The sequence below is a fragment of the Aedes albopictus genome, chromosome 1, assembly GCF_035046485.1.
Source record: "Aedes albopictus strain Foshan chromosome 1, AalbF5, whole genome shotgun sequence".
NCBI lineage: Eukaryota > Metazoa > Arthropoda > Insecta > Diptera > Culicidae > Aedes > Aedes albopictus.
Window position 1 is genome coordinate 19414295 of NC_085136.1, and position 18768 is coordinate 19433062.

The 18768-nt window shown below is 38.9% G+C and overlaps 2 protein-coding genes across 3 annotated transcripts in view; both read right to left on the minus strand.

The window, feature by feature from the left end:
* LOC109408930 (programmed cell death protein 4) overlaps window positions 1–18768 on the minus strand; it is a 76011-nt gene that overhangs the window by 45979 nt on the left and 11264 nt on the right. Inside the window, exons 2-4 of one of the 2 annotated variants that reach the window (XM_019682326.3) lie at window positions 6325–7081; window positions 1050–1432; window positions 716–966 (exon numbers count right to left, since the gene is read on the minus strand). In XM_019682326.3, coding sequence (XP_019537871.2) covers window positions 716–966; window positions 1050–1432; window positions 6325–7051 — 1361 coding nt within the window. In that variant the 5' untranslated portion in view covers window positions 7052–7081. Of the gene's footprint in view, window positions 1–715; window positions 967–1049; window positions 1433–6324; window positions 7085–18768 lie in introns of both variants that reach the window. The other variant, XM_019682325.3, reaches the window with a different exon arrangement.
* LOC134284823 (uncharacterized) overlaps window positions 7091–18768 on the minus strand; it is a 496062-nt gene continuing 484384 nt past the window's right edge. The window contains exon 2 of the mRNA XM_062844144.1: window positions 7091–18550. The gene's annotated coding sequence lies outside the window, so the exon portion shown is untranslated. The remainder of the gene's footprint in view (window positions 18551–18768) is intronic.

Sequence of the window (18768 nt, forward strand, 5' to 3'; positions counted from 1 at the left end):
GGTGAATTCCTGAGAGGAATTCCGGTGAATTCCTGAGAGGAATTCCGGTGAATTCCTGAGAGGAATTCCGGTGAATTCCAGAGAGGAATTCCGATGAATTCCTGAGAGGAATTCCGGTGAATTCCTGAGAAGAATTCGAGCGAATTCCTGAGAGGAATTCGAGCGAATTCCTGAGAGGAATTCGAGCGAATTCCTGAGAGGAATTTGAGCGAATTCCTGAGAGGAATTCGAGCGAATTCCTGAGAGGAATTCGAGCGAATTCCTGAGAGGAGTTCGAGCGAATTCCTGAGAGGAATTCGAGCGAATTCCCGAGAGAAATTAGAGTGAATTCCTGAGAGGAATTCTAGTGAATGCCTGACAGAAATTCTAGTGAATTCCTGAGAGGGAGTCTAGAGAATTCCTGAGAAGAATCGTAGTGAATTTTTGAGAGGAATTCTAGTGAATTCCTGAGAATAATTCCAGTGAGTTCTTGAGAAAAGTTTTGGTGAATTTCATTAAAGGAGTTCTAGTTTATTTCTGAGAAGAATTGAATCGATTTCCCGAGAGTTGCAACTTAGGAGTGATATGCATATTGCAAATCAATTTCTTCAACAAATAGTTATCTGCAGTCCGTTTTATACCGATGACAAATCACGTCCCCGCTTGTGATATCAATGACACAGTTTCATATATAAGATCGTTAACAAAAGAAGAAAAGAGACGGCAAAACACTCACCTCGAGGGCAAATCCTTGATCAGGGCATCGCTGAGGAACCCGGCCCGCTGGCAGCGCTGCACGAACCGATCCAGGATCGAGTACGCGAGCGGAATGTCCAGCACGATGTCGGTCATGTCCTCGTACACCCGGCGGAAGCCTTGCTCCATCTGGTCCGGGCTGACGATGCAGGTTTCGTCCAGCGATTTGAAGAGGGCGCAGATGGCCTCCTCGGTTTGCTCGTTCAGCGCCTCCAGCGTCATTACGATGGCCTAGGAAATGGAGAGAAATAATCGGACGAATCCGGATTAGTTGTGGAAGGTCAGGGAGTCAGAGTCCTGTGGCCCTCTCTTACCTCGTAAATCAGCTCGTGGTGGAAGTGCACCACCTCGAGTTCCTTGATCGAGCGGTGCGCTTCCTCGAGATCACGCGACAACAGGTACTCCTTCAGCAGGATGGCCATCTGCCGGGTCAGGGTCTGGACGGGTCGGAGCGCGCCTCCGACGCCCCAGACGTCGTCCAGATGGCCCCAGCCCTGGTGTTGCGACAGGAGCGAACAGGCCCGGATCAGGGCTTCCCGGGCCTGCGGGCACACGTCCTCCCGCTCGATGTCGTAAGCGTATTTGGGTGGGACGCAATCGTCCGCGACGGCACGGGCAATGAAGTTGCCGAGGATGAGCGGCGCCTCCGGGGTGTCCAGGATCAGGTCCGGCATGTTGGCCAGCAACATGTCGAATCCTGAGAGTGCGAGAAACGGAGAAGCGAAGAGAACGTAAGTATTGTCTTTATTATCATGATTTATCATTTGCATGACTTTGTGAGAAACGAAATTCACTGAATTTCAAATGAAATTAATTGAATTTCAAATGAAATTCATTGAACTTCAAACGAAATTCAAAGAATACTAATTGAAATTCACAGAATTTCAAATGAAATTCACAGTATATCAAATGAAATTCGCAGAATTTCAAATGAAATTCACAATTTCAAATGAAATCCACAGAATTTTAAATGAAATTCACACAATTTCAAATGAAATCCAGAGTTTCAAATGAAATTCACAGAATTTCAAATGAAATTCACAGTATATCAAATAAAATTCGCAGAATTTCAAATGAAATTCACACAATTTCAAAAGAAATCCACAGAATTTCAAATGAAATTCACACAATTTCAAATGAAATCCACAGAATTTCAAATGAAATCCACAGAATTTCAAATGAAATTCACAGAATTTCAAATGAAGTTCACAGAATTTCAAATGGAATTCACCGAATTGCAAATAAAATTCGTAGAACTTGAACTGTAATTTAAAGAATTTCGAACGAAACTTAAAGAATTTCAATTGAAATTCACTTTATGCCTTTTTGTAATCCTGCAGCAAACTAAGAGAAAAATCCAAGATGTTAAAATTTAGAATCTTTCGGGCGTTCAATGTGCATTCACCCCACGGTACCGAGCACTATCTGTTCTGTTTTGACGGACAACCGTCGCATGTGGGCACTGTTTTTCAAAACAACCCTTCCACGGTTCGTCCTTATCAGCGCCATAGCATCGCGGGGACGACGACGACGGTGACGGTCGCTCACGCGATAACGATTGCTGCTTACTACAATACAATCCAATAATGGCCAGGTGAGTCTAATTAAAGAAGAAACTCTGGGTGAGATAACACCCCATGGTTCCGTAGTATCACCGGCAGATAAGGATTAGCTGACGAACGTATTTGGACTAGAATTTGAAGGTATTTTTATCAAAATTCAGATAAAATTTCTCGCATTATAAATATTTGAACGTGTGAAGGAAATGAAATTAGCAATGAATTACACTTCAATTTCAAACAAAATCGACTTTTTTTATCTTTTTTCGGCTTTTTTGAGGTTTATTAGCATGGCAAAACTAGTGTCGCTCCCCCTGGATGAAATTCACAGACTTTCAGATGAAATTCACAGAATTTAAGATGATATTCACAGAACTTCAGATGAAATTCACAGAATTATAGACGAAATTCACTTAATTTTAGATGAAATTCAGACTTTCAGATGAACTTCACAGAATTTCAGATGAAATTCACAGAATCTCAGATGAAATTCACCGAATCATTTCAGATCAAACTTACAGAAATTCAAATTAAATTCACAGAATTTCTAATCAATTTCACAGAATTTTAGATGAAATTTACAGAATTTTAGATTAAATTCAAAGAATTTCAGACGAAATTCTCAGAAACTCACAGAATTTCAAATCGAAATCACAGAAGTTCATATGAAATTCACTAAATTGCAGATCAAACTCACTGAATTTCAAATAAATTTTACAGAATTTCAAATGAAATTCACATAATTTTAGGTGAAATTCAAAGGATTTCAGATGAAATTCACAGTTTCAGATGAAATTAATACAATTTCAGATGAAATTCACAGAATATAAGATGAAATTCACAGAATATAAGATGAAATTCACACTTTCAGATGAAATACACAGAACTTCAGATGAAATTCACAGAATTTTAGACGAAATTCATAGAATTTCGGATGAAATTAACAGTTTCAGATGAAATTCATAGAATTTCAGATGAAATTCAGACCTTCAGATGAAATTCACAGAATTTCAAATCAAATTCACAGAATTTCTAATCAAATGCACACAATTTCTAATCAAATTCGAAGAATTTCAGACGAAATTCACAGATTTTAAGATGAAATTCACAGTTTAAGTTGAAATTGATAGAATTTCAGACGAAATTCACAGAATTTAAAATCAAATTCACAGAATTTAAAATGAAACTCACAGAATTCCTAATGAAAGAATTTCAGCCGAAATTCACAGAATTTATAATGAAAGTCACAGAATTTCAAATTCTGAAATTCACAGAATTTTAGACGAAAATCACAGAAATTCGTCTGAAATTCATAGAAATTCGTCTGAAATTCATAGAAATTCAGATGAAATTCAGACTTTCAGATGAAATTCTCAGAATTTAAGATGAAATTCTGCACTGTTGAAAATGCTTTGACAGTTTGCCGAATAACATTGGGGTCGCAAACGTATACCAAAGTCGTGAGCGAGCTGTGAAGGCAACCCTCCAGGCGGTGAATGTAAATTACATTCACGCTGTGGAAAGTTGCCTTCACAGCTCGATCACGACTTTGGTATGCGTGTGCGACCCCAATGTTATTCGGCAAACTTTCAGATAAAACTACAAGGTTAAATTCATCCATACATTGTTTTTCGATAGCATGCTTCTGAACTGAGATAATAGCAAATGAATGTAAATCTTTGCAAATGAATGGTCGCACCCTTGATTTTCAACAGTGTAATTTCCCACATATCTTGGTCAGCCAAAGCAAAAATCAAGAAATTGACATATGAAATTCTGTTCAAATTCAGTTTCAGATGAAATTCATAGAATTTCAGATGAAATTTACAGACTTTAAGATGAAATTCAGAGAATTTCAGATCAAACTAACAGAATTTCAAAACAAATTCTCAAAATTTCAGTACAAATTTACAGAATTTCAAATGAAATTCACTGAATTTCAAATGAAATTCACTGAATTTCAGATCAAACTAACAGAATTTCTAATAAAATTCACATAATTTCAAATAAAATTCAAAGAATTTCAGGCAAAATTCACGGAATTTAAGAAGAAATTCACAGAACTTCAGATGCCATTCACAGAATATCAGATGAAATTCACTGAATTTCAGATCAAACTCACAGAATTTCACAAAATTTAAGATGAAATTCAAAGAACTTTGGGTGAAATTTAAAGAGCTTCAAAGAATTTCAGATAAAATTCACAGAACTTCAGATGAAATTCACAGAATTTTAGACGAAATTCACAGAATTTCGGATGAAATTCACAGTTTTAGATGTAATTCATAGAATTTCAGAATTTCAGATGAAATTCACTGAATTTCAGATCAAACTCACGGAATTACATAAGAAAATCACAGATTTTCAGATGAAATTCACAGTTCAAGATGAAATTGATAGAATTTCAGATGAAATTCACAGAATTTAAAATCAAATTCACAGAAATTCAAAGAATTTCAGACGAAATTCACAGAATTTATAATGAAAGTCACAGAATTTTAGACGAAAATCACAGAAATTCGTCTGAAATTCATAGAAATTCAGATGAAATTCAGACTTTCAGATGAAATTCTCAGAATTTAAGATGAAATTCTGCACTGTTGAAAATGCTTTGACATCCATGTGCACAACAGTCAAAGCATTTTGAACAGTGTAATTTCCCACATGGCTTGGTCTGCCAAATTTCAGGTGCAATTCACAGAAGCTCAGATGAAATTTACAGAATTTCAGATCAAAGTTACAGAACTTCAAATCAAATTCACAGAATTTCAGATGAAATTTACAGAATTTAAGATGATATTCACACAATTTTAGATGCAATTCACAGAACTTCAGATGAAATTCACACAGTGGCGATTCCCTAACCTCAAATCTACCTGTTCAACGAATGCAAATTCTTGATTTCTCACAATAAATTAGCTTGTTATTTGTAGAAAACGACGATAATATGCGTTTCCGCTCATTTTCATTTTGATTCTGATCCTCAGTTCTCCGCAAATGCAACTTTTAAGCGGTCTTCTCACTTTACCGAGCCGGGACCGTGCCGGGCCCCGGCCGTGCCCCGGTCATCGATTTCTTTCTAACGATATCTATGGCGTGCTTCTCATTTGCCCGGCCGGGGCCCGACCGAGCCCCGGCACGGTGTGATGTGAAACACGCCATAGTAATCGCATGTAAGAAATCGATGCCCGGCCCGGTGTAATGGGAATAGCCCTTTAGGGTCGTTGAACAGGTAAAAAGTGAGGTTACGAGACGCCACTGAATTCACAGAATTTCAGATGAAATGCACAGAACTTCAAATCAAATTGACAGAATTTCTAATCAAATTCACAGAATTTTAGATGAAAATCAAACAATTTCCGATAAAATTCACAGAATTTCAGATGAAATTCACAGAACTTTGAGTGAAATTCACAGAGCTGCAAAGAATTTCAGATAAAATTCACAGAACTTCAGATGAAATTCACAGAATTTCGGATGAAATTCAGTTTTAGATGAAATTCATAGAATTTCAGATGAAACTCACAGAATTACATTATAAATTCACAGAATTTCAGATAAAATTCACAGAATTTCAGGTGAAATTCTCAGAATTTTAGCCTGAAAATCAAAGAATTTCAGACGAAATTCATCGAATTTCAGATCAATCTCACAGAATTTCACATGAAATTCACAGAATTTCAGATGAAATTCAAAGAGTTTCAACGAAATTCACAGAGTTTCAAATCAAACTCACACAATTTCAAATCAAGTCCACAGAATTTTGAAGCAAATTCAAAGAATTTCAGACGAAATTCACAGAAATACAGAGAATTTCAGATGAAATTCCCAGAATTTCAGATCAAACATTCAGAATTTTAAATTAAATTCACAGAATTTTCGAGGAAATTCGTGAATTTCTAATGAAATTCACAGAATTTCAGATGAAATTCACAGAATTTTAGAATAAATTCGTAGAATTTCAGATAAAATTCACAGAATGATTTTCAAATGAAATAATAATAAAATTGAAATTAAATTTTAAACTTACCGGCGCAAATATCTTTGCTGGTGACGGTCCGCCCGTACAGGTCCGAGATGAGCACCGAGGTCATCTCCCGCTGGCTCTGCTTGTGCTCGAACGCCATCTCGACGGCGATCTTGGACAGCAGCGGCCGACGTTCGGCCGTCATGAACTCGTCCAGACTTTCGGCCACCTCGTGGGTGTCGCCGTGTTCGTAGTACTCCAGGAAGATCGGTTCGACCTTCTTCTGGAACTCCTCGTCGGTCATTTCCGGAACGACCTCCTTCAGTTCGATGTTGTGGTGGCTGTTGTACGCGTCCAGGTCAAAGTTCGGATCGTTCTGGTCGTCCTCGTCCGCCTCCTGGTAGATCTCGGAGCCGGGCTTGCCCCAGACGCCCTTGCCCCCGGCTCCTCCCTTCTTTGGCAGTCCACGGCCGTAGCCGTTGCGCGATCGCCGGCTGTTCTTCCATTTCCTGTGTGGGGCAACGAAGTTGGGCGTTCCGGCGACTCCGAGCACTCCGTCCTTGCTGTTCGATCGGGACAGCTTCCGGACGCGCTTCTTCAGCCGCTCGTCCAGGATCGGAAGCGGCTTCTTCATGAGGCCCTCGCTTCCGGGCGATCCGACGACGGCGACGCCGGCCCCCTTGGGACTTCCGACCGGGCTGAGCGAGTCCTCATTGTGGTGCCCGTTGGCCTTCTCCGGGACACCGTTCAGGAGCGCGTGGTCTCCGTTCAGAGGCTTCTCGATTTCCATCGTGCTTTCTTCCGCGAAAAGTTTGTTCTCCTGCTGGAATCACACGTACACTTGGTTAGGGTATGCGCATAGTGGCGGAGAAGAGGACGCGTCGAGAGAAGAGAAGAGAGAAGCGTCGGTGTAGAAGCACACTTTGGCGAAATCAGAAATCAGAACATCAGAATCGACATTCACAAGACGCGTCGCGAGACAAGACATAACAATTATCGTTCTTACAATCGTCAATCCTTTACGATTTAGTGTTGCGTCTAGTTTCGCGTCGCGTCTTGTAGATCTCATCCAAACACTTGGAATGCTTTCTAAAGGTATTCTTGAAGAAGTTTCGTTGAGAAAAATCTAACGTGGAACTCCTAGCGAAACATCTCAAGGGAAATTTTTGGAGAAATTGCTGGAGTTGCTCTTTGTTGTAATCCAGAGGGAATCTCTTGAAATATTTCTTAATGAATTCCTAATAGATATCCATTCAAAACTCCGGAAAAAATTGCTGATAGAATCTAATTTCCGCCGGTCAAATGAATTCCATAGGTTTTCGAGGAGAACCTGTTAAAATTATTAGAAGAACTTGGGAGATACTTCCAGAATTTGTAGAGGGTTTCCTGAAGAATCTCCTGGAGGAATTCTTGACAAAATACTAGGAAATTCAGAATACTGCTTACATAGAGAGATACAATGTTTTCGACAAAGCTTGATACTCAGCTATGAGTTGCAGTGGCGTTTTAGAGTGATCTGGACTTGGATCTGGAGGGCTTTTAACGACCTCTAGGAACGTTTTAGTGTGTCTCAGGTAGTTTCTCGAGATTTTTAGGGGTTTTTGGGCAAGTTTTGTTTTGGGGATGCTTCAGGGCGTCTCGGATGGTTTCATGGTAGGTAGGTTTCAAGGGGTATCAATAGGCTTTTGGGGGCGCATCATGGCTCTCCTGGAAGGTGCTTCAGGCTTAGGAACTGTTCGGGACGAGAGGTTTTAGGGGATCTCAGTGACGTTTCATTGTTTCTCAGCGTTTCTGAAGGGTCCCTTTAACCCAGTGGTTATCAACTAATTCACCCCTAGAGTTGTTGGCTGGCTAACTCTGAATACCGTCAGCGAGGTTGAATACTGCTGCATCACTGATTTAGCCTCTTGGAATGTCCCTCAAATCTGAAAATTCCTCTGAGATCCCTGGAAAAGTTCCAAGGAAAGTTACTGTGATTCCCTAGAAACGTTCCCGAAATCCATAGGAACCTCCCGGAAATCCTTTCAAGATTCCTGAAGGATTTTTTCCAGTGTTTTTTTTTTTTTTTGAATTTCTTCTGGAATCACTCGAAAAGTGCTTCAGAAATTCAGAAAGTCTCTTCAGGAACACCTTAGAAATTCTTTCCGAGAGCCCTTTAGGCACTGGTTCCATAATTCCTCTAGAAGATTCCTTAGTGATTCCTCCAGAAGACCTACCCCAGGATTTCTTTAAGGTTTTTCTTCGGGATTCCTCCAAAACTTCTTCTACGATTCTCCCAGGAGTTCCTACTGAAATTCCTCCAGAAGTTTCTTCAATTACTGCCGGAATTCCTTCAGGAATTTCTTCCAGAATTCATCCATAAATTATTACAAGTTTTGTTTTAGTGTCGTCAGTCCCATTTTAACTTGTGAATATTGTCCAAAGCTGAATTCACATTTGTAGTGCTCTGGCTTAATAGAGCATCATGAGATCTCATCACTCTCATTTTGATGGCTTACATTCAGGTCATTTCGGGCAATGATTAACTAGAAGACATGTGTAGAACCTTTCCTAACAGGAACATCATAATGTAGACGTCTCATAGTAAAACGCGATTCAGGATTAGAAATTCCTAGACAAAACTCAAGCTACGAAAGCAACTAACGCTGCCAACGAAAGGCAACTTGCCAGAGAAATACGATTACAGGATTAACTGCTGTGCTGGACCAACAACATTTATGAAAGCTCGTCATCCTGTCATCGGAAATTGTTATCCACTAGGGTAACAGGGCAAAATGTATGTTCTGTTTTAAGTGATGACTTAGTTTATTACACATTTGTAGTGTTCCACTACAAGATGTAATTTTAAAATGAATTTGTGGTGCTTCACTATATTTTCGTAATAAAGTTCCTTTGTGGAATCCTCTAGAATTGCTTAAGAACTTCCTTCAGGAATTCTTGCAGCAGTTCTTTCTGGGGCTCCTCTAGAGTTTTCTTCTGGTACTCCTTCGGAAATTCTTTCTTGGATTCCTCCAAAAACTCAGAGGCAATTCCCTAACCTTAAATCTTCCTGTTCAATAAGTGTAAATTGTTTAATTTTTTGAATAAATTAGCTTGTTATTAGTAGAAAATTACGAAAACAGCTTGTTTGGCTGTTTTCATTGTAATTTTATTCGTATACATTCTTTGCAATTGGCTGTTTTTTGGTAGTTGAACAGGCAAAAAGTGGGTTACGAGACGCAACTGCAAGAACTGCTTCCTTCAGGAGTTTCTTTAACCTTCCAAAGATGTTTAGCTTGACGCACCACGATGACGTAGTGCACGTTCAGCGAGCCTGTTTGAGTCATATTGACCCAGGGTTAATAATTGCTTCAGAAGTTCCTTCTGGGATTTTCCAGTAGTTCCTTTAAAGATTCCTCTAACATTTTTTTTTTCTAAAGTCCATTGCGGAAATCATCCAGGAGATCCTTCCGAGATTTCGCCAATTTTTTCCAGAATTTCTCCAGGAATTCTTTCCAGGACTTTTTTTCAGAAAATGCAGCAGAGATTACCTCAAGAATCTCCACCAATGTTGCTCCAGGAATTTCGTCCATGGTTCCTTCGGGAAGTTCTTCTAGGATTCCTCAAGCCATTTCCCAATGAGTTCCTTCCACATTTTTTCGAAGTTTTTTTTCGAGAAACTCCAGGAGTACTTTCCAAAATTATTTCCCGGATTCCCCCAGGAGTTATTTCCAGAATTTTTACAGGAGTTCCTTCTGAAGTTTCTCCAGGGGTTCTCCTTCTGGGATTCCTAAAATAGTTCGGAATCCCTTCCAGAGTTCCTTCCGAGATTCCTCCAAGAGTTCCTTCCGGAATTCATCCATGAGTTCCGGGACTGCTTCCAGGTATTGTTACCGGAAATTTCTGCCGGAATTCCATAAGGAGTAACACCTGATACTTATACAGGAGTTTTTTTGGGGAATTCAGGAGGAATTCCTGAAGGAATTCAGAAAAAAAACATATGGAGGAATTCCAGAAGGAAGCTGGATTTCTGGGGGAATCTAACGAAAGGAAGTTTGATAAATGATCAAAAGAATATGTATTTCGGCAGGAACTACTGGATGGATCGCAGATTCTTTCTATTCCTTTACAGGATACTCCCGGAATCTCGAAAGAAGCTCCAGTTAGAATCCTGGAAGAAACTCGTGAAATAATCCCGGAAAGATTTAGAAGGATCTTGGAAGAAACTCCTGGAAGAATCCTGGAAGTAATTCCTGAAATAATTCAGGAAGAACCACAAAAAAAATCCCGAATGGAACTCCTGGAGCAATATCGGAAGGACCTCCTGAAGAAATCTTGGAAAGAATTTTTGGAGGAATCCCGGAAGGAAATTTTGGAAAATTCCGGTAGGAACTATCTTAGGAATTACCAAAAAAAATCTTGTGGAATCCCGGAGTTTTTTTTATTCCTTTTCTGGATAATCTCGGATCATCTGGAGGAATCCTGGAAGTAACTGCAACCTTCGAAAAAAAAAACTCTACGAGAAATCTCCGGAAAATAATCATGGATTAATTCTGAAGAAACACTCAAAAGATGCTAGGAAGGAGCTCCAGGTGGAGTCTTAGAAGGCACTTCTGAAAGAATCCTCAAATTAGCTTCTGAAAGAATCTCGGAAAGAACTCTCGGAAGAATACAGGAAGAAACTTTCCTATATGACCCAGAAAGGCTCGCTGATCTTACACTACGCTATCGTGGTGCGCCTAACCTAACATCTTAGAGGGGCTAAATTACTTTTTAAATTTCCACGGAGATTCCTTTAGGAGTTTCAGCAGGCATTGCAATTCCTAAAGGAATTCATTCTGAGTTCTACACAAAAGATTCTGGTTTTACCTAAAAGCTCTCAAAAGGGGTTTCCTTTTCAGAAATTCTTCTGAGATTCGTTAAGCAGATCCTTCCGGGGTTTTTTTTAATGGGATTTCATCAGGAGTTCCTTTAAAGATGAATCGAAGAGTGCCGTCTGGCATTCCCTTAGAAAATTCATCTGAGATTGCGCACCAAAGACTGAAAGGCCGAAAAAACTCCAAGTGCTTTGAGATTCGTCCAACAATTCTTCATGTTTTCTGGGGTTCCTCCGAGAATTCTTACTGGATTCCTCCCAGAATTGTCTTGACATAATCTTAAGTAAAATGAACATACCTTCAAAGATTATTTCTGGGAATCCTTCAACGATTTCTTGTATGAATCCTTCAAAAGTTTCTGCTGAAAAATTCTCGAAAATCCTCCTGGAGTTCGTTTTGGAAACCTGCCAGAAGTTCTTTCTGGGAATTTTCCAGAAGTTTTTTCTAAAAATGCTCAAGGGATTCATTTTAAGAAAACTTTTAAAAGTTTGTTTTAAAAATCTTTCTGAACTTCTTTCCATGAATCTGCGAAAAATCCCTTGTCTGAATCTTCCAGTAGATCGTTTAAGGATTTCTCCAAGACTTCCTTCTTGAGTTGTTTACGGAAATTTGGATTTTTTCTGCGAATTCTTTAGATGTTCCTGAAGAAACCCGTAAGGAAAAATTCTTGGAGCATTCCCAGGCTAAACTATTGTAGGGATTCCTGATGATCATTACCCAAATTGTCCTGAAGATAGGCAATCCAAAATTGGCTACATGTCACGAGCCTATTTAATTCCGGATCACGACAAATGCTCAAATGACAAACAGGGATACAGATACTAGAACATATAAAACAAGATGTTTTCGTACAATTCTTTCCTTTATAACATAAACTCAAATAAACAAAATAAAATCCATAACAACTTGCCAGATCTACGGAAGTTTCCGTAAATCAACGGAATTGAGCTTTTTTTACGGATCTTCTAAGGGGGGAATCTACGGAAATAAAATTCCAAAATTGTCCTAACTGTTTGTCTACGGAGCAGTTTTCGGAGAAATTCCGCACCATCGTGCGTACGAAAGTGTGGCATCCTTCTGGCTAGGATTCCTTCAGAAATTTTCTTTGAGTTCTTCCAAGATCTTCTTCTGAGATTCCTAATGCGGGTCTATCCGGGATACCTCCAGGTAGTCCTCCTGGGATTCCTTCCGAGATTTCTCAAGAAATTCCTTCTGGGAATCCTAGAAGTTCCTTATTAGATTATTCCAGGTATTATTCAAATTCAACGGATACCCTCCAGTTTCTTATGAAGTTTTCTTCTTGGATCTTTCCAGCAATTTTACCCGGGATTATTCCAAAAATGCTTTCTGGAATTGCTTGAGGAACCCCTTCCGAAATCCCTTCCGGGTTACACCACGACTTCTCTAGAAATTTCAGGTAAGGTTCCTTCTGGGATTTCTCCAGGAATTCTTTTTGGGATTCATCTAGGAAATCCTTTCGGGATTCTTTCCGGAATTACTTCCGGAATTCGTTCAAGAACTCTTTACGAGATTCCGGTGGGAATTCTTCTGGAAACTGCTTTCTTACTGCAAGAAACTCTTTGAAGATTTCTCCAGGAACTTTTGCGAGGATTCCTTTGGGAACTCCTTCCGGCATTTCTCCAGGAACTTCTTCCAGAATTCTTTTATGAATTGTTTCTAAGCTTTCTTCTGAAAGTTCTTTATGGATTCTTCTAAGAATTTTCTTCGGGATTCCATTGAAAAATCCTTTCGGGATTCCTCAGAACTTTTTCTGGCATTCCTCCAGAAGTTTTTCTTCGGGATTGCTTCAGGGAATTCCTTCCGAAATTCTTTCAGTAGAAACTGATTCCGGAATTTCAGCAGGAACTTTTCTGGATGGGAGCGGGACATTTGGCATAAGGTCGTTTGGCATAAAGTCACTTGGCATAAAAATATTTAGCATAACGGTCATTTGGCATAATGGACAGTAGGCATAATCGAAATGCACCCTTGTTTATTATGTCAAGTTTCCATTATGCCAAATGACCGTTATGCTAAAGGTCTTTATGCCAAACGATCTTATGCCAAATGACACAGACCCATTTCACTCGGCATTGGACTCATCAGAAGCGCCAGAAGGTATACTACGGATGAATATTCCAGAAATGAATTCCTTCGGAATTCCCTCTCTAACCCCCCGGTACCCTTTAAGACGCCCCTGGATCTCCTCTGAAACGCTCTTAAAACATAGAGCCAAGCACAGAAAAAGAGTGCATACAGCACAGCTATGAAGACATCCAACGCACGATAATCGTATATAATCTCTTGGAACTTCTCCAGAGCTACTTTTAGGTTTCGTCAAGAAATGCCTTCTAGGATTCCTCCAAAACTATTTGTGAAATTCCTTTAAATAACAGCGGACAATGCCGTTTGATCAACTCTTGAATTACCATGAGAAGTTTTAGCTTGGATACTTAAAAAGAGAAGAGTTGCTAATCAAAGGAATTTGTCCTGGAATTCCTTCTGAGAACAGATTTCTCTTTTTTGTAATTACTCGAGGGGCTTCTACGGTGATTCCTTGTGGAGTTCCACCAGGTACCAGGTACAGTAGACGTTCGATAACTGCAACATGTTTACGTTTCACTTAGCGAACGAAATTCGGTGACTGCAACGACTGACAGATGTCAACAAGTTGTCAAACGACAAAAAATAACCGTGAACGTGATCCGACTGCTCATTTGGGCTAACATGGCGCACCATTTTGACGTTTGGCGGTGCGATAACTGCAAATTTGTTGCACTTACCGGACTTGCAGTTAAAAAGCATTGCAGTTAAACCGTTTGCACCGACCGAACGTCTACTGTATTGACATTCCTAAAGAAATTCATTCTTCATCGTCTTGAAATTCCTGCAGGTGTTCCTTTTGCGATTCATCCAGATTTAGCTTCTGGAATTCGTCTAGTTTCTCCGGAAATTTCTTCAAAAGGACCTAAGGAAATTCTTTCGGGATTCTTTTTTAGGAATTCCGTCCAAAAATTCTGTTTAATCGTTGTTCTTTTGGTGTTCATCAGGCAATTCTTTCTGTTATTCTCCTAAAAGCCTAAAAGCTTTTTTTGGATTTCATAATGAGTTCCTGCAGAGATCAGTCAAAGAGTTCCATCTGTCAATGTTTCAGAAAATCCGAAAAAAAAACTTGAGATTTGTCTGGGGTTCCTCCAAAAGCTTCTGCTGGATTTCTTCCAGAATAGTTCTGATAAATTCTTTAGGAATTCATTCTAGCAACCCGACTAGAAAATCATAACAAAAATATAACATAATTAAAACAAACCATGATATTTATAACTCATTGTGATATAATCATATTCAACATCATTGGTGTTTTTGAAATATTGTAACTCAATTATATCACATTATGTTATAAATGCTGTTTGATAACTCATTGTAATATAATTTAGTTATAATTCTTTGACATTTGAACAATAATCTAACAAAATTGTATCACATTCTGATAGAAACTAATAATCCTGAAGCGCTAAGTTTCATATCACATCATTTTGTTTTAATTTTGATCAGATCATAACAAAATAGGTTATTATCCTGATTAGACCAGTGCACTATTTGTTACAGTTTTAGTTATTTTAACATCATCCTGCATAATAAGTTAGAAAAAAAATATTATAACGTAATAACACAATATGATATAATCTTGATATAATTTTCTAGTCGCGAATCCTTCAAGGTTTGTTTCTGAGAATCCTCCAGGAATTTCTTCTCGAAATCTTTGAAAATCCTCCTGGAGTCTGGAGTGCTTCAGGAGTTCTTTACGGGAATTTTCCTGCAGTTTTTTTCTGCGAACTTTCCAAAAGTTCCTAAAGAAACCCATAAACAGAAATCCTGGAAAAATCCTCAGAAAAAAAATCAAATCTAGGAGGATTACCAGGCTAAACTATTATAGGGATGCCTGACGGGTCTTCCGCAGATATTCCTGGAATAGTCCATAGAAGGACCTCTTGAAGGAATCTCTGCTAAAATCTCCTGAAACAATTTTTGGAGCAAAATTTCTGGAAGAGTTTCCAACAGGAATTCATGATTGAATTAATCTTCTTGTGGTTTACAATTTGGACTACGGAAATGTTCGTAGATCTACAAAATTAAGCTATTTCTACGTATCCTAAGATTGTTTTAGCAGAAACCCCTATTTTTCTACCGTCGCCTTATGGAAACCCGCATTATTGTATATCTACCGGAATCTACGGAAATATTCGTAAGTTGTCCCTCCCGTTCATCACTTTTTGTCAACGAAGCACTTTTCTAATAAATGTGGCATCGCTACGCCTGTGTGTGAAAGTGTGTTGATTTATGACTTACACTGGTGGCCTCCTTCAGAAGCTCTATCTGGAATGCCACAGGAATTGTTTTGCGGTTTCTCCACAAATTTCTTCCAGGAGTTTGTTCTGGGATTTCCAGGCAGTTCTTTATGACATTCTTCCGGGGTTTATTTAAGATTCCTTCAGAAGATTCCTCTGGTATTCTTGCAGGAACTCCTTTTGAGAATCCTAAACAGATTCCATCTGGGATACTTTTAGAAAGTCCTGCCGGAATCCTTTTGGAGTAATTTCCTACTGGAATTTATCCAGAAGCTTCACTTAGGATTTATCCAGGTATTACAGATTCCTTCCATAGTTTCGTCTGGAGATATTTTCTGAGATCCTTCCAGCAATTTTACTCGGGATTTTTCCAAATATTCTTTCCGGGATTGCTTCCGGGATTCCACCAGAAATGCTTTAGGAACGTCATGTGAAGTTCCTCCAGGAGTTTCTCCTGGAATTTCTACAGCAATTCTTTCTGAGATTCATCTAGGAAATCCTCCCAGAACTTTTTCGATATTCTTGAAGTAGCTTCCAGAAGTGATTCCTAAAAGAAACCCTGGAAGAGTACCTGAAGCTTTCAAAGGTTTTGTTTTTAGGAATCATTTCTGGGAACTTCTTCAAGAACTTCTTTCGGGATTCATTCAGGCACTTTTTACTGATTTTTTTTAGAAACTCTTCCAGAATCGTTTTCGGAACTCCATCCAGGATTCATCTGAAAACTCCTTTGAGGGTTCCCCCAAGAAATTGTCCGGAGATTCCTCCAGAAGTTTTTTCCGGGATTCCTCTGCGAACTCCTTCCGGAATGCTTTCAGCAACTGCTTCTGGGATTTCTACAGGATCTGCATCCAGGATTCGTCTAGGATTGTTTTTTTTATAACTCTAGAAGTTCCTTCTAGAGACGCGACGCGAGACAAAACATAATACTTATCGTTCTTACAATCGTCAAAGGGTTTAAAATTTATCTTTTCTGTCGACCGTTTTCGGGCGCGATGTTGCCCATCTTCGGGACATCCATAAGCTTCTTAGGAAATTCTTCCAAGAATATTGAAGGGACTTCTCCTGGAGTTTCTATGTGGAACAAGCTATCCTCGGCAAACTCTGTCTTGCCTACCGCTCGTTCCAAGTCCAAGTTTGACTCATAAACCTTCCTTGACCGAAACCTAGCAAAACAAAGACGACCCGGTTATAGAACTGCTGCAGCAGCTTAAGAAGATATTCTTCTCGTAGTCTAAAAACTTCTGAAGACATTCGAAAAGAACTATTCAAAGAATCTCAGGAGTTCCTGGAGAAATGCCAGAAGGAATCCCTTTAAGTCCTAGAACCTCAGTAAGAATCAAGGAACTCCCCCTCCACCCCTAGCCAGTAAGAATCACGGAAGAAGTTTCTAGAGGAATAGCAGTTTAGATCTTTTTAGGAATCTCAGAAGAAACTCCAGCAAGAATTCCAGAGAACTTCTAAAAAAAAGAATTTAAGGTGGAACTTCCTGAGGAATCACAGAAGGATTTAATTTCTGAAGAAGCTACGGCAGAAATTTCCCTGATCTCGAATTTTGGAATTGTACCCCGTTGCCGAAAGAGGTTATCCTACGTCAAAAAATCTAGCGTAACATTTGAAAAGGGCCTATCTGCAAAACGTAAACATTGAGATAATCGCATGAGAAGATTACCTCCCAGATTAGTTAATCCTATTTAAAAACGAAAGACTTTTTTAGGTGTTTTACAGTCATACCTCGATATAACGTAACTGCAATTTTATTTTCGTTACGTTATATCGAAGTTACGTTATATCGAAGCAAATTTTTTTTTCACGAATTTCGTTTTAAATACATATTTTGAAAAGAAAATTACCAAAAAGATTATGTTAATCACCCAACAGTGATTTCTAGCCTTTCTTATATATTTTTTTTTCATCATTGAATTGTATATATTTTTAAAGGTTTGTAAGATCATACATAAGTCGAATACTTAGCATGTCTCTTTTTTTATTCTTCAACCACTTAACCGAATTTACAGCTCTTTTGTCCACTAGGGCAGGGGTTTTCAGGCATTTCGGCTCGCGGTGCACTTTTTGGAAATAAATTGCTCCACGGTGCACATGTTCATTATTGTTTCAAATTTTCAAATTCGTAAAAAAAAACTGTCGTATTTTTCATAGCAATTCCGAGGGGCGTATGTACTCGTCTTTATTTTTTTTTCACCACTGTCTTACGTTTTTTGCTCACTATCGGAGTGTCTATGTCTATGATGTGACATAGTTATTCGACTCGGAATATTTCTTGCTCAGAATGTTTTTGGAAAATTTCAGACAAGATCTTTATAAATAAATGCTGAATGAAATCTTGAGCCGAATTAGTGCTATTTTGTTTTCAAGAGCCTCGGTTAAGTCCTTCGAAAACTACTGTATTATTTCTAGTGTGTTTTTTAAAGACGTTTTTCCAAGACTTTTACTGAATTTCTTAAAAATATCTAGCAAGAGACTTGGAAGGTTTATTTTCAGAAACTTGGCATATACATATTGACACATCTCATACAAAACGTGTGACATAGGGGGGAGGGGGGGGGGGGGGTTGAAAATGGCCGATTTTTGCGTGACATAATTTGTGTATCACCCCTTACGAGTTCTTGGAAAAATATAACATTTATTAGGAAAGTTTTGGCAGACTTGTTTCATGATTCTTCGCGAATATCTGAAACGGTGTTAGCTGGATTCAAGGTTGACACACCGGCTGGAAAAAAATGGAAATTTTGCTCTCAATCCCTTGGAGCGCCTTCCAATAATTCAGTTGTTCTAATTAACTCGAATATTTTTTCATGAAATGTGTAATGAATATAAATTTAAATCCGCATGACTTCACTTTACTATTACTTTAGAGCTTTTAGTAGAACTTGTTACTTCAGACTCTAGTTTAATTTAAAAACACTTCACTAATACTTTACTTTTGCAAAAGAAAATAAAAAATGAATAACTCTTTTAAAGAAAAACTAGAAAGGACGAGCAAATTCCTTTTAATTCTACTACTGTGCTTATCTTCGGACAGATAGGCCTATTTCGTCTGTGACTTACAGACTTCTTCAGTGTCAAGTGCTCGCATGACTTTCCTGAAGTGCTGCGGTGCACTTGTCATTGCTTCGCGGTGCACGATCTGAAAACCGCTGCACTAGGGCACTGCGTGAGCGATTCCAATTGGCGGTTGCACTTACAACTTTGTACAGTGCCTAAATGTATTCTATTCTAATTCGAACTGGTAGCCTTTGCGCTGCTGTCACTTTTCTACCCTGCCCATGGTAGAATGACGAACACGA